A 13,707-nucleotide genomic window follows, 5' to 3' on the forward strand; every position below is an offset into this window, starting at 1 on the left:
ACTTGGTTCTAACACAATTAGATAAAAACTATCTAATTGTGGGGTACAGAGCTCAGAACTCAAAATATGCCGATTTCCTTCCTCATTTGGACTTTTGACAGGGGTTGGTCGGAGAGCGGACTATGACTTCAGTCCTCCCAAGGAGTCCAGTGTTACTAGGAGATTCTTCCCCAGATACTGCTCCGTGCTCGGGGGCTGCTGTTCCATGGTGGTCTCAGGGTCCGGCCAGGCGAAAGGTCTCTGCCCTTGCACAGAGGGGTGGAGACCCCAAGCTGTGTGTTGGGGGCGCACATTGTAGGCCCATAAGGGAGGCCGAGCAGCCTCCCCCGAAGAGAGGCTCCTGAAGTCCATCTTGGGGATCCCGCCACCCAACTGTTTCCCAAATTAGCACATAGTGGCCCTCACTAAACATTAAACCCAGTCAAGCACCGAATGAATTGTGGACGGAACCCGTAAAGCGAGAGGAATGGGTCCAACAGCGCCCCCTTGCGGTGCTCTGCACCCAAGCCGCCACCTGGGAGAAGCGTCCCTGCGGTCCCACCAGCGAATGCTGCTGGACACCACAAAGGAGCCGAGCTGCCAGGGGATGTCGTCCAGCCATCCCCCATCCAGTTTTAGAGACGGGGCACTGGGCCCAGGGCGGGTAAGTGGCTCTTCCAGCGGCTCAGGGCGGCGGTCTGACGGCGGAGGCCGCGGGCGGCCTGCGGATGGGCTGCGCTGGCACCGCGAGCAGCCTGTGCTGACTCACGGAGAGTGTGTCCTGCAGGTGGCACGGAGGCGCCCGTGGGGATGTGGGGTCCCGCGCGGCCGCCGGCGCCGAAGCTGCAGCTAAAACCCGGAGGGGCGGACTGGCGCCGCGTCCGGAGCGCTCTCCGCCCGGTGCACGGCGCCCCCAGCAGGCGCGGGGGGCCAGGCAATGCCGCGCGCGCACGGGTCCCCGGATCCCAGCCCCTCGCGCGGGACCAAGGGAACCCGAGTCCTCGGCGCCGCGGGGGCGGGGCTCCATGGGGCGGGGCTCCATGGGGCGGGGCGCGCTGCGGGGGCGGGGCTCCAGGGGGCGGGGCGCACCGAGGGGGCGCGCCGGAGCTCAGTAGTGCTGGAGAGCACGGAACTCCCCCCACGCTCGGTCCCGAGATGACTGCCAACAAGCGGGTGGCGAAGGTAACGGCGGTCGGAGACCCCTTTCTCACGGCTCCCCTTGCCTCCCTTGCCCTGCCCCCTGCATCCCTCTCCTGGCTCTCGGAGCGCGGTTATTTGTCGCTGTCACCGCCGCCCCGTCCGGAGGAGGAGTGGGTCTGCGAGAGGGGCGGGAGCTGGAGCTGGAGGAAGCCTGGGGGGTTTCGAGCGGGGCTGTCGCTGCCTCCCTGGGCTGTGCTGGGGAGGGGATTGAGCCGGCTCTCCTTGAGCCGAACTGGTTTCGGTTTCTTTTCTCCTGCCAGAAACTTGTGATAACAATTGCATGCGTCTCAGGGAGGTGCTGGAAAGGTTCCAGGAGCCAGGCGCTCTGCTGGGGCGGGGGGCGGTGTGTGTGTGTGTGTGTGTGTGTGTGTGTGTGTGTTAGGACCAGAGGTAATGAGAACAAGGTCTTTGCCTTGGAGTAGCTCCTGCCCCGCCCCGAAATTGGGTACCTATATTTCTAGAGTCCCGAGAAGTATGGCGTGTTGAGTAGGAGCCAGGAACAAAGTTCCCTGGGTATTCTCAGGAGGAAAAGATGCCAAGGAGGAGCTGGAAGGCGTCCTGGAGTAGGTGGCGCGCGCTCATTCCTTCTACAAATGTTGTCGAAAGCCTGTTATGTGCTGGCTCCTGTTCTAGGAAGCAGGGAGGCAGAGATGAGCACAAATCTTGCCCCCCCCTCCATCCCCCTTGAGCTTTCTTTCCAATCAGTGACACAATTTGAAGATTTATTTATTTTTATTTGAGAGAGAGAATCCCAAGCCGACTCCACGCTGAGCACGGAGCCTGAGCTGGGGCTCGATCCTACGACCCTGAGATCGTGACCCCAGCAAGTGGAAATCAAGAGTCCACGCTTAACCGACTGAGCCACCCAGATGCCCCTCCAGTCAGGAACACAATTTGAAATGAGGTCTGGGAGGATGGGAAGGGGGCAAATTCCCCAGGAGGTGGGAAAACCCAGGGTGTTTGAAGGACTGGGGTGTAGCCCAGAGGTGGGCATAGGTGGGGAAGGAAGAGCACTCATGGTGAAATGGGTCTGACATGCGCCAGACTTTGACTCTCTCGGAAGCGCCCCTCCAGTGTGTAGAGTGGGGGTGAGCTTAAGGGGGTGAGGAGGGCTGCCGGCTCCCCTCCACCTTTGCGAGATAGAGGGTCTCAGATTGGGGCATAGAGCTGGCTCAGCCCAGAAGAACTGAAATCTGGAGCTTAGCAACAAAATGGGGCAGAAGGTCCTTCTAGCCAAGCGGGAAAGAGCTAGGAGCCAGTATTTATCACACTGGCACCACGAAATGCCAGGCCACTTACTTCTAGTTTGTAAAATTCCCACAGCAACTCTGTGAGATAAGTCTTACACCCCCATTTTACAGATGAGGACGTTGAGGCTCAGAGAGAATAACTCGGTTGTCCAGGGTCACCCAGTAGGGAGTGATGGGACTGGAATTGGAGCCCTGGTGGGTGGGGCTGCAACTCGCAGGCTTGTCCGGTAGCCTCTTTACTTTCATTTTCTTTTCCTCTGAGTCAGGTGACTTCCTCACCGGCCTCAGGAAAGAGCCGTGTGTCCTAGCTTGTGTTTCGATATCGTCAGGCTTGCAGAATCTTTTGGGAGAGCTCTTCTACAACAGAAAAGTCCAAGCGATCCCAGTTATAGTAAAGTCGGGAAAATGTCCTCTCTAGAGTTCTGTTTGACTTAGGGCTTCATTCTTGCCAAAGAGTGATAGATGATACTGCAGCTAGGACTCTTGGGAGCAGATGCTTCTCCTTTTGGAATGAAAAATAATTGAGGGTTTGTAGACTCTGGGCAGAAGGCACGAGAAGCAGTTTGTGGGTATGAACAGAGACAGAGTACGAGCTGAGATAGAGGCGATGGGGCCAGGGTTGTGTTTATATATTGGGGGTGCAGAGAAAGTTCATGTGGTCCACAGTCTGAAAAGCCCCTCCCATACTGTGGACTGGGTTTGAGCTTTCTGTCTGCCTTTGTTTATACCACGGTTTTTCAACCTTGTCACTGTTGACACCTGAGGCTGGATAATTCTTTGTAGGATGTCTATCAGCATCCCTGGCCTCTGCCCACTAGATTCTGATAGCACTCCCCCAATTTGTGACAACCCGAAATGGTGCTAGGCATTGCCCAAGGTCCACTGGGAGGTGGGGTCAAATTGCCTCTGGTTGAAAACCAATGGTTTATACCCATTTGGTGTTCCAGAGGAATATGACTTGCCCTCGAATGTCTTTTTATTTGTTATTGTTGTTGTTTGGTTTTCCAAAGAAAAGATCTGTTGTCCTACAGGATGGACCCCAAAAGGGAAGAGGGGTTCCTTGGTCAGATATGTTTGAGAAGTACTGCATGCTGTGGGCTCACATCTTGGAGATTCACAATACACTTTAGCTTTATGTTTTCCAATGTGCTTGATCACGGAACCCTTTTCCATCAATAACTAGTAAGCCTCCGTGGGGCACACTGTACATATTTGGTCTCACTGGACCCTCTGCCTTGGTGCCTCTCCCCTTCTCTGCATGGCGGACTCCTGTTTACTCTGCATGGCCTGGCTCAGTGCTCCCCTGTCCTTTTCCCCAGTGTGTATCCGCACACCTTCACATAGTCATATTCACCTTTCTGCCATTACTCCAGGGAAGGTCTTGAGGGCTGGGCCCTTCTCACTCAAGCCGTCAATAGAAGATGCTCTGTAATGGGCTGGAGGGAGAATGAAGTGATGTCCCGGTCACTGGGCTACATCTGGGGGCAGGGGTGGGCGTGTGAGTCACTCCTTGTCCCCTTGTTTCTCTGCTTGGTGTGTAGCGTTCTCCTCTGCTGCAGTCTGCCTGAACCATCTCCCTCCCCCAGCCCTGGCCTGGAGGAGTCTGTCTTTGCTGCCCTCTCTGCCATGAGCACTGGACGGGTCTGTCTTCATGCTGGACATGCAGTGGTGCCATGGGAAGAAGGGAGGGAGGACGAGAATGAGGACCTTAGGTCTCTCCAGGAAGAGAGCAAAAGGACAGAGGTGTCGTGTAGTATCGTGGCTTTAGGAGGAAAGGCTCCAAGGAGAGTAATAATGTCTGGAAACAAGGATCTTCATCTTCCCTCCCCAACTAGTACCTACAGAGCTTGGTACTTGGTACTTGGTGCATAAGTCACTTAAAACACTCAGCACTGTGCCTGACACATTCTTTTTTTTTTTTTTTTTTAAGATTTATCTATTGGGGCGCGTGGGTGGCTCAGTCGGTTAAGCGTCTGCCTTCAGCTTAGGTCGTGATCCAAGGGTCCTGGGATGGAGCCCCGCATCGGGCTCCCTGCTCAGTGGAGAGCTTGCTTCTCCCTCTCCCTCTGCCACTCCCCCTACTTGAGCTCTCTCATACTCTCTCTCTGTCAAATAAATAAACCTTTTTTTTAAAAAGATTTTATTTATTTATTTGAGAGAGAGTGTGTGTGCAAGCAGGGGGAGGGCCAGAGGGAGAGAAGCAGACTCCCTGCTGAGTGGGAAGCTGGTTGCAGGGCTCAGTCTCACGACCCTGACTGAGATCGTGACCTGAGCCGAAATCGAGAGTCAGATGCTTAACCGACTGAGCCGCCCAGGCGCCCCTGTGCCTGGCACATTCTGAGTGCTCAGTAAATGACGGCTCTGCCTTGGCCAGCATCTGTCCCTAGGGGTTCCTTTTTGGGACCTGGGACAGCTTGCTGCTGGGACAGGCGGATGGGCGGCTGAAGTAGGGGAGGCTAGCCCCCTGCCCACCGCTATGCCTCCTGCAGGAGCTGGCGGATCTCCAGGAGAAGCTTCCCCCGTACCTGCGGAACCTGTCCAGCGATGATGCGGACGTCCTGGTGTGGCATGTGCTCCTTCTGCCCGTGAGTGTCCCTGGGGACCATGGCCTTCCATTGGGGTGGCAGGCCAGGGCCATGAGCAGGGAGGCTGAGGACTGGGCCAGAGCTTCCCCTGCCTTAGAGTCCTTTCCTGCCTGGAGGTCAGTCACTGGTAGAGGTCTCAGCATTGACTGCTTCTGAGGTCGAGGCAGGCTGATGAAGGGGCTAAAAAAGACTCCTGGATTTCGTAGGAGATTCTCTCCTCAAGCCAGTGGTCACCAAGCCCACCACAGAAGTGTCAGCAGACAAACAGCCCCGAAAGAAGAAAACAGATCTCCTGGACCTTTGTCACGGGGTAGGGGTAAACTTCCTGTTTTTCGCAGTTGGCGGAATTTGCCCTCCCCAACCTAAAATGTATTTTGTTTTCTTTTAAAGATCATATTTCAGACAACTATTTTTTTTTTTTTACTTCAGTATAGTTCACACAGAGTGACATATGAGTTTCGGGTGTACAGTATAGTGATCAGACAACTACTGGTACGTAGGACAATCTGAATAACTCATCTCTACTATTCCGATTTTTCTCCATTTATTAAATCTCTCTCAGTAAACTCGCCCCCTGAAAACAGTATTCTAGAGGACCTGTCTGAGTGCAAGATTTCTATTTTATCATTAATAGACTGACGATATTTTCTATGGGAAGTCATCTACACACCTTTAGTTACATGGACATAAAAATTAAAACAGTGAAACTTTATGGTAGTTCTTTGGAATATCAAGAGAACGATTCATAGGATTTGGACTTTTTTTATTTTTAAGATTTTATTTATTTATTTGTCACAGAGAGAGAGAGAGAGCACAAGCAGGGGGAGCGGCAGGCAGAGGGAGAAGCAAGCTCCCCGCTGAGCAAGGAGCCCAATGCGGGACTCGATCCCAGGACCCTGAGATCATGACCTGAGCTGAAGGCGGACGTCTGTCAAGTCCTGTGGGCTGTTGGGTTGAAGCAATCCATTTACCTGGCTTGGAGTGAGGACACCTGCTCTGGGCCTCAGGTACCAGAGGACGAAGGTGCTAGAAGGTGCTCCAGGGACGACGGATTAGATCCCCAAGGAGGCTAGCTCTGAGGTGGATGAGAGTGAAGGTGGAGGAGCAGGTCAGAGGAAGAAGGTGGATGACAGGGAAACCTAGGGAAGGTCACATTTCAGAGGATACTGTGAAATGAGAGGACCCTAATGGTTGGCAAGACCGAGGTGGCTGGTCTTCTGGTCTGAGCACAATTCCAGCGTGTGGAGGGGCATCCCCTGCCCCACCACCAAGCAATTCTCAGGACACCAGCTGGGTGTCCTACTCTTTAACTCACTTCTGACACGATCTACCTGGAGATAGCATCAGATCCCACAGATTAAGGGCTCTGTCCCACAAGACTGTCCCCCTTGCACACACGCCCCCGCCTCCCCTCAGATGTCAGTCTCGAGTCCAGGCTGCTTCTGACCCGAATGGTTATAAATCAGAGGTTCCATGACCCCTTCCTCGGGTTCAATTACTTTGCTAGAGTGGCTCACAGAATGCAGAAACATTGTCCTTACTAGATGACCAGTTTATGATGAGAGGTTATAACGCAGAACAGCGAGATGGAAGAGATGCACAGGGAAGGCATGGGGGAAAGGCACGGGGCTTCCCACCCTCTCTTGGCATACTACTCTCCCCAAATCTCCACGTGTTCACCAGCCCAGAAGCTCTCTGAACCGTGCCCTTTTGGGTTTCTATGGAGGCTTTATTCCGTAAACACGATCGATTAAATCATCGACCATTGGTGATTGAACTGGAGCCCTTCTCCCCTCCAACCCTTTAACCCCAGGGTTGGCTCCCCTGCCTACAGCCCCCATCCTTACGTGCTTCCAAAAGCTACTTCATTAACATAACAAAAGACATGTGGGTCACTCTCAACACTTGGGAAATTCCAAGGGTTTTTGAGAGCTGTGAGCCAGGCACTGTGGACAAAGACCAGATATATATGATAAATATATCTGAATGACCAAATAGCTATTTCTTATAAATCACAATAGCACAGTAGGTGTGCCCCCAGGAACTAGCCAGAGACTTTCCAGCCATACATGGGTGCTGAACAAGCATGCTAGGTGGGAAGGGTCTGGGATTGGGGGGTCAAGGGTTGTTGTAGGACAGCCGGCTAAGGGGTCCCAGTGGTGCCTGGTGAAGCCATAAAGGAGGCATGGTTGGCGGGCAGGGGAAGAACCCAGGAAGGTCTGTGGGACGAGCCGACGGATTGCCCCTCAAAAGCTCAGTCTCAGGGGCGCCTGGGTGGCTCAGTCGTTAAGCGTCTGCCTTCAGCTCAGGTCATGATCCCAGGGTCCTGGGATCGAGCCCCGCATCGGGCTCCCTGCTCGGCAGGAAGCCTGCTTCTCCCTCTCCCACTCCCCCTGCTTGTGTTCCCTCTCTGGCTGTGTCTCTTTGTCAAATAAATAAATAAAATCTAAAAAAAAAAAAAAAAGCTCAGTCTCAATATACACACTCACCAAGGTGGCCCCACTTGCCACCTTGTAAAAAAGCTGACAGTGGGACGAGCCTTTGAAAGCTCATAGTAAGAGTTCCATTCACTGAGAACCCCCTGTGGCCAGAGCCCTGTTTCCAGGACATTGCATGAGCGTCATACTGAAATCCTCTCAACCACCCCACCGGGAAGACTGACATCTTTCTACAGTTGAGGAAACGGAGGCTGAGGGGGTTAGGTGACTTGTCACGCAGAAGGTCACACAGGAGAAGGTGGCAGAGCTGGAAGAATAGCCGAGTGCTTTTTCTTTTTTTTTTTTTTAAGATTTTATTTATTTATTTGACAGAGAGAGACACAGCGAGAGAGGGAACACAAGCAGGGGGAGTGGGAGAGGGAGAAGCAGGCTTCCTGCTGAGCAGGGAACCCGATGCGGAGCTCGATCCCAGGACACTGGGATCATGACCTGAGCTGAAGGCAGATGCTTAACGACTGAGCCACCCAGGTGCCCAGCCAAGTGCTTTTTCTAAACCCAGAACTCAGAAGGAAATAGGGCTTTCTCAGCTGACCCCAATACGAAGCTGTCGGGTGGTCCAACTTCTTCATGTTACAGATAGGAAACAGATTTCTGGAGGAGCTCCAAGCCACGCCCCAGGCTTGGGGCAGAGCTGGGGCTGGTTCCCAGGCCCCCCCCCCCCCACTCCAAGGCTCCGCAGCCTCCTTCCTCTGTTAGGACCCGGGAAGCCCCGCCTGCACCCCTGCAGACAGGACACACGGACATTCTCCCATCCCTTCCATGAGGCCTCACCCTTGACCCTGTCTCTACTTCACAGGCCCCGGGCTCTTATTATCAAAAATGGGAACGCTGAGACATTTTCCTTCTCTGCCCTGTATCACCCCTTCTATCTCTGACACACCCAGGACCGCCATGGCTCCCATTTTGTCCTCCGCTAACCAAGAGGAGCTCTCGTACAACCTTGACTCTGGGCTTACACCCATATGTCGTTCTGCCTGTCTTTGTCCTGTCTTCTTGGTAACAAAGTTTCTGAAAGGATCTGGACTTTGGAACCAGCCGGAAGCCCCTGTGCTCTGTGCTGGGGTCACCTGAGTTCCAGGGCTCCCTGCTTCTAGGAGCTTAGACTAGTGCTCACGTGTGGAGACGTAGAGTTGATGGCACTGGGTTCCCACCTGGCACTCCACTGTGACCCTGGGCAAGTTATAGACATTGAACTTGAGTTTCCTTATCATAAAATAGATGCTAATAGTGGTGAATTCTCATAATCCTTCCTGTAGTAGCTGACAACAAAGATAGTGCTTTCCAGGTGCTAGGCCCTGTTCTAAGCCCTTAACATAAATGAAGTCATTTAGTCCTCACATAAGGTCTGGGAAGAAGTCTATTAGCATTCTCGTCTGGAAGCCCAGAGAGGTTAAGTTACTTGCATAAGGTCACACAGCTAGAGAGTGGCAGAGCCAAGATTCATACTGAGGCAGGGTGGCTCCAAAGTTCGTGTAACCCCTATTGTCTGCTGCACGGACTAGTGTGGGTCAAGCCCTTAACACAACGTGGCACAGGGTAGGTGCCCAGGAAAGCTTTCAGGTTGCTCGAAGTCCGGAGGGTCTTCTCCTGGCTTCTGGCAACCCCTCGGCCACCTCAGCCCCTGAGTTCTTTCTTTTTAAAACATTTTTTTCTGGGGCGCCTGGGTGGCTCAGATGGTTAAGCATCTGCCTTCGGCTCAGGTCATGATCCCAGGGTCCTGGGATCGAGCCCCACATTGGGCTCCCTGCTCAGTGGGGAGTCTGCTTCTCCGTCTCCCTCTGCCTCTCTCCCTGCTCATGCTCTCTCTCTCTCTATCTCTGTGTCTCAAATGAATAAATAAAATCTTTAAAAAAATAAAATGAAACATTTTTTCTATCATGGTAAAGTACACAGTAACAATATTTACCATTCTAACTCTGTTTTTTCTTTTTAAAGATTTTATTTATTCATTTGAGAGGGAAGTCGTAGGGAGGGAGATGGACAAGCAGACTCCATGCAGAGCTCGGAGCCCGACACGGGGCTCGATCTCAGGGCCCCGAGATCACGACCTGAGCCAAAACCAAGAGTCGGACCCTTCACCGACTGAGCCACTCCAGCGCCCCCCTTCTTTTTCTTTCCTTTTTACTGTATCTATGTGAGGAGATGGATGTTAACTGAACCCACTGTGCTCATCATTTTACCATGTATGTAAATCAAACCGTTACGCTGTACACCTTAAACTTACGCAGTGATGCCTGTCAATTATTTTTCAATAAAACTGGAAAAAAGCTAATTATCAAAAAGAAAAAAAAAACCCACAAAAAAAGCAGAGATAGTCCTTAGAGCTCATCTAATCAAACTTGCTGCAGTCTTCAATGAGGAAACGGGCCCTAAGGTGAGAGGCGGCTGGTCCACAGTCAGTTATACGGCCTGAGCCAGGACCTGACGTTGGTGTCTCCCAGGCCAGGGTTCTTCTGTGACTTACTCTTCCACGAGTCCAGGTGGCGCAGTCACCAAGTGAGTGCAGGTGCCACCTGGGAGTGTGGCAGAGAGGATGCCTGGGAGCCCGGGGTGGGGCGGAGGGGGGGGGGGAGCCAGACCGAGGTCCTAGGAGGAAACCAACCTTTTCAGAGCAGACCTGTCTTGGAACAGAGCTTGACCCCTTCTCTTGGACAGGAGGAACCACCCTACAACCTCAAGGCCTTCCACCTGCGCATCAACTTCCCCGAGGACTATCCATTCAAGCCCCCTACGGTGACATTCATCACCAGGATCTACCACCCCAACGTGGACCACAATGGAAGCGTTTGCCTGCCCATCACCAGCCGTGAGAACTGGAAGCCTCACACCAAGACCTGCCAAGGTGGGACTGGGCCTCGCTTAACAGGAGGGACTGATCCTGGGTGCGGGGTTATGGGACTGATTTTGAGTCAGAAAAGCCCAAAAGAGAGGAGATGAAAATTGCGGGTCTCAGCTGAGCCTGTCTTTGTTTTTTTTAGATTTTTATTTATTTATTTATTTGGCAGAGAGAGACACAGCGAGAGAGGGAACACAAGCAGGGGGAGTGGGAGAGGGAGAAGCAGGCTCCCGCTGAGCGGGCAGCCCGATGCGGGGCTCGATCCCAGGACCCTGGGATCATGACCTGAGCCGAAGGCAGACGCTTAACGACTGAGCCACCCAGGCACCCCTGTTTTGTTTTGTTTTTAAGATTTATTTATTTATTTATCTGAGAGAGCGAGAATGAGAGAGAGAGAGACTACATGAGAGGGGGGAGGGTCAGAGGGAGAAGCAGGCTCCCCGCTGAGCAGGGAGCCCGATGTGGGACTCGATCCCGGAACTCCGGGATCATGACCTGAGCCGAAGGCAGTTGCTTAACCAACGGAGCCACCCAGGCACCCCTGAGCCTGTCTTTGGATAGAAGGGATGCGTCCTGAGACGCTGGACTGGCTGACCTGGTCCTGCCCCTGCTCTTCTACCTGGACAGGTGTGACAGAGCAGCGTGGCTGTGGGTCATGGGAGAGAGAAGCCGCGGGCTGTGGAGGGAAGGGCTCTGCTGCTCTGCCTGCAGACCTTGGTGAGGTCTGTTCCTTCCCAGGCTCAGTGCCCGAAATGACAGTTGAGGAGACTGGCCCAGTGACGGCAGTACACCCCGATGAAGCACTTTGAGCACTGTGCTAGGAGCTTCGCACGCCGACTGCATCCAATCCCAGCAGCCCCATGCGTGGTGCTCTCGTTGCCTCTCGAGTCGATGAGGACCCCGGGGCACATGACAGCTAAAGCACTTGCCTACGGTCACACAGCAAGTGGCCGAGCGGGGCTTCAAAGCCAGGCTTGGCTGACTCTAGAACAGTGCTACCCAGCAGGAAGTTCTGTAGTGATAGAAATGTTCCACAGCGGCACGGTCCAGTTCCTAATCAGTAGCCACAGGTGGCTACTGAGCACCTGAAATGTGGCTAATGTGACGGAGGAACTCAATTCCTCATTGCGTTAATTTTAATTCATTTCAATGTAGATACATGTGGCTAGTGGCTACCTTGTATATCGGACAGTGCGTTTCTAGAGCCCGTGAGTGTGCTCTGTGTGCAGTCCGTCCTGCTTCTGGACCAGCTCAGGAGTTCTTTTTTTTTTTAATTAATTATTTTTTAAGAGAGAGAGAGAGAGTGTGTGTGTTTGCACGAGTGGGGGTGAGAGAGGGGGGAGGGAGAGGGAGAGAATCTCAAGCAAACTCCCCACTGCACGAGGAGCCTGATGCAGGCCTCGATCTCATGACCCTGAGTTCATGACCTGAGAGCACAAGCTGAGCTGAAATCAGGAGTCAGAGGCTTCACCGACCGAGCCACCCAGGCACCCCGACCAGCTCAGGAGTTCTTAGCCTTTGGAAACAAGGATCCCCAGGGGGACAGGAGGAGTGGTCCAGGGGGACTGTGGAGCACTCTTAATGTCGAACCACATGTTTGTGCGTGTTCACACGTGCACGTGCCTCGAGCGATGGACCACTGCCTTCACGGGGTTCCCAGAGCCACGGGCAATAGTGGTTTCCAGTCTTTAGCCTCAGAACCCTTTTTCCCAAATAAAAGTTGATTTGGAGTCCTAATGTCAAGCGGAAAAACAGAGTGGTTCTTGTTGAAAAGGGAGTGGGACCCCGAAACCCCAGTTATCTCATCGACCCCCATGATGGGAAGCTTTTCTGAAGCATGGAACATAGTTTGAAAGCACTGGTGTAGCCAGTCAGGGCTTTGGGCATCATCAGTGTGGAACGAGGGGCATTTGACTTGGTCATGGAGTCATCCTCATCCTGAGAGATGGAACCTCCCTGGGAGTGCCCCGCAGAGTGAGAGTGGAATGCCGGGGCATCTGGGGGTGGGCTGCCATCACCTCCTTCCCCGGGTTTTTCTCTCATCCTGCTGTCCTGATCTGGCCTCTCTCCCCAGTCTTGGAGGCCCTCAGCGTGCTGGTGAATAGACCGGACCTGGGGCAGCCGATTCGGATGGAGCTCGCGGATCTGCTGACATGCAAGCCGGAGCTGTTCAACAAAGAGGCCAGAGAGTTCACCCTCAAGTATGGAGCGGACCGGCCCTCCTAACCGTTCTCACCCATCCTCTACGTGATGGATGGACACGTGTCATGGACTGGGGGCTGGAGCCCCTCTCCTTTGTTCCATATTTTCCTTCATAGATTGTTAGTCATTAGTCTGTGTGTGTGGTGTGTGGGCCCATTCCCAGGTTCACCTGGCCACAGGTGGGCTTTTCCCGCTCTCTTTCTCTGCCCCAGAGCCAGAGGAGTTCACGGCTGCACAGTTCTCCAGTGCCTTAGGGCCTGGAAATGCTGGTCTCACTAATTGCTCTGTCTTACAGTCACAGGTCACCTCGAGGCCGGCTGGCAGGAAATGAGCCCAGAAGGCAACCAGAATCCCCGCAGGGCCCAGGCATCAGGGGGCAGAGGGCACGTGGGGAGTATGCATGGGAGGCTAGGGCACTCAGAATCATATTTACAATTGAGTAATTTGTTTATTGAGTGACTGAAGTTGGCCAGACTGCTAATAGGTATTACAAGTCTAGATTTAGGTGCTAAACCTTTCCTTTTCCACTGATAAATCACAAAATGAAGAATCTCCATCCGGAAAATCTGACTACATGGTTTGTTGTTTTTTTAATTTATTATTTATTTTAGAGAGATCGAGCACACGAGTAGGGAGAGGGGCAAAGGGAGAGGGAGAGAATCTCAAGCAGACACCCTGCTGAGCACAGAGCCTGACACACGGCTCCATCTCATGACCACGAGATCATGACCTGAGCTGAAACCAAGAGTTGGTCACTCAATCGAATGAGCCCCCCAGGTGCCCCTGACGACATGATTTTAAACTCTTTTTTTTCCTTTTTCTAAAGATTTTATTTATTTATTTATTTGGAAGAATGCGTGCACAAGCGGAGGGCAGGGACAGAGGGAGAGGGAGAGAAAGAGAATCTCAAGCAGATTGTACCCTGAGCGCGGAGCCTGATGCGGGGCTCGATCCCACAACCCTGAGATCATGACTTGGACCAAAACCAAGAGTCAGACGCTTAACCAACTAAGCCGCTCAGGTGTCCCCTGACTACATGGTTTTAAAGCCACTTGCTACCCCCTTAGGTTGCTGGTTTCTGGAAGCCAGCCTTCAGGCCAGGAGAAGTGTTCCCCCCATGGTTTCCAGTCCAGGGGGACCACAAAAACCATCCGCTT

General features: G+C 53.1%; 1 protein-coding gene across 3 annotated transcripts; it reads left to right on the forward strand.

Annotated features, from left to right (window-relative positions):
• Positions 1–518: 518 nt before the first annotated feature.
• Positions 519–13,120, forward strand: UBE2L6 (ubiquitin conjugating enzyme E2 L6). 3 transcript variants are annotated; one of them, XM_036076556.2, is made up of 4 exons: positions 519–643; positions 4,919–5,014; positions 10,168–10,354; positions 12,423–13,120. In XM_036076556.2, exons 1-4 carry the CDS (start codon positions 548–550, stop codon positions 12,572–12,574), a joined length of 531 nt encoding a protein of 176 aa, XP_035932449.2. In that variant the 5' UTR covers positions 519–547; the 3' UTR covers positions 12,575–13,120. The 3 variants fall into 3 exon arrangements, with proteins under 3 accessions (XP_035932449.2, XP_035932450.2, XP_035932451.1); XM_036076557.2 differs by lacking the exon at positions 519–643 and adding an exon at positions 1,042–1,161; XM_036076558.2 differs by lacking the exons at positions 519–643; positions 4,919–5,014 and adding an exon at positions 1,070–1,161.
• The last annotated feature ends 587 nt before the right edge of the window (positions 13,121–13,707 follow it).

The sequence above is a fragment of the Halichoerus grypus genome, chromosome 11 (genome assembly GCF_964656455.1).
Source record: "Halichoerus grypus chromosome 11, mHalGry1.hap1.1, whole genome shotgun sequence".
Classification (NCBI taxonomy): Eukaryota; Metazoa; Chordata; class Mammalia; order Carnivora; family Phocidae; genus Halichoerus; species Halichoerus grypus.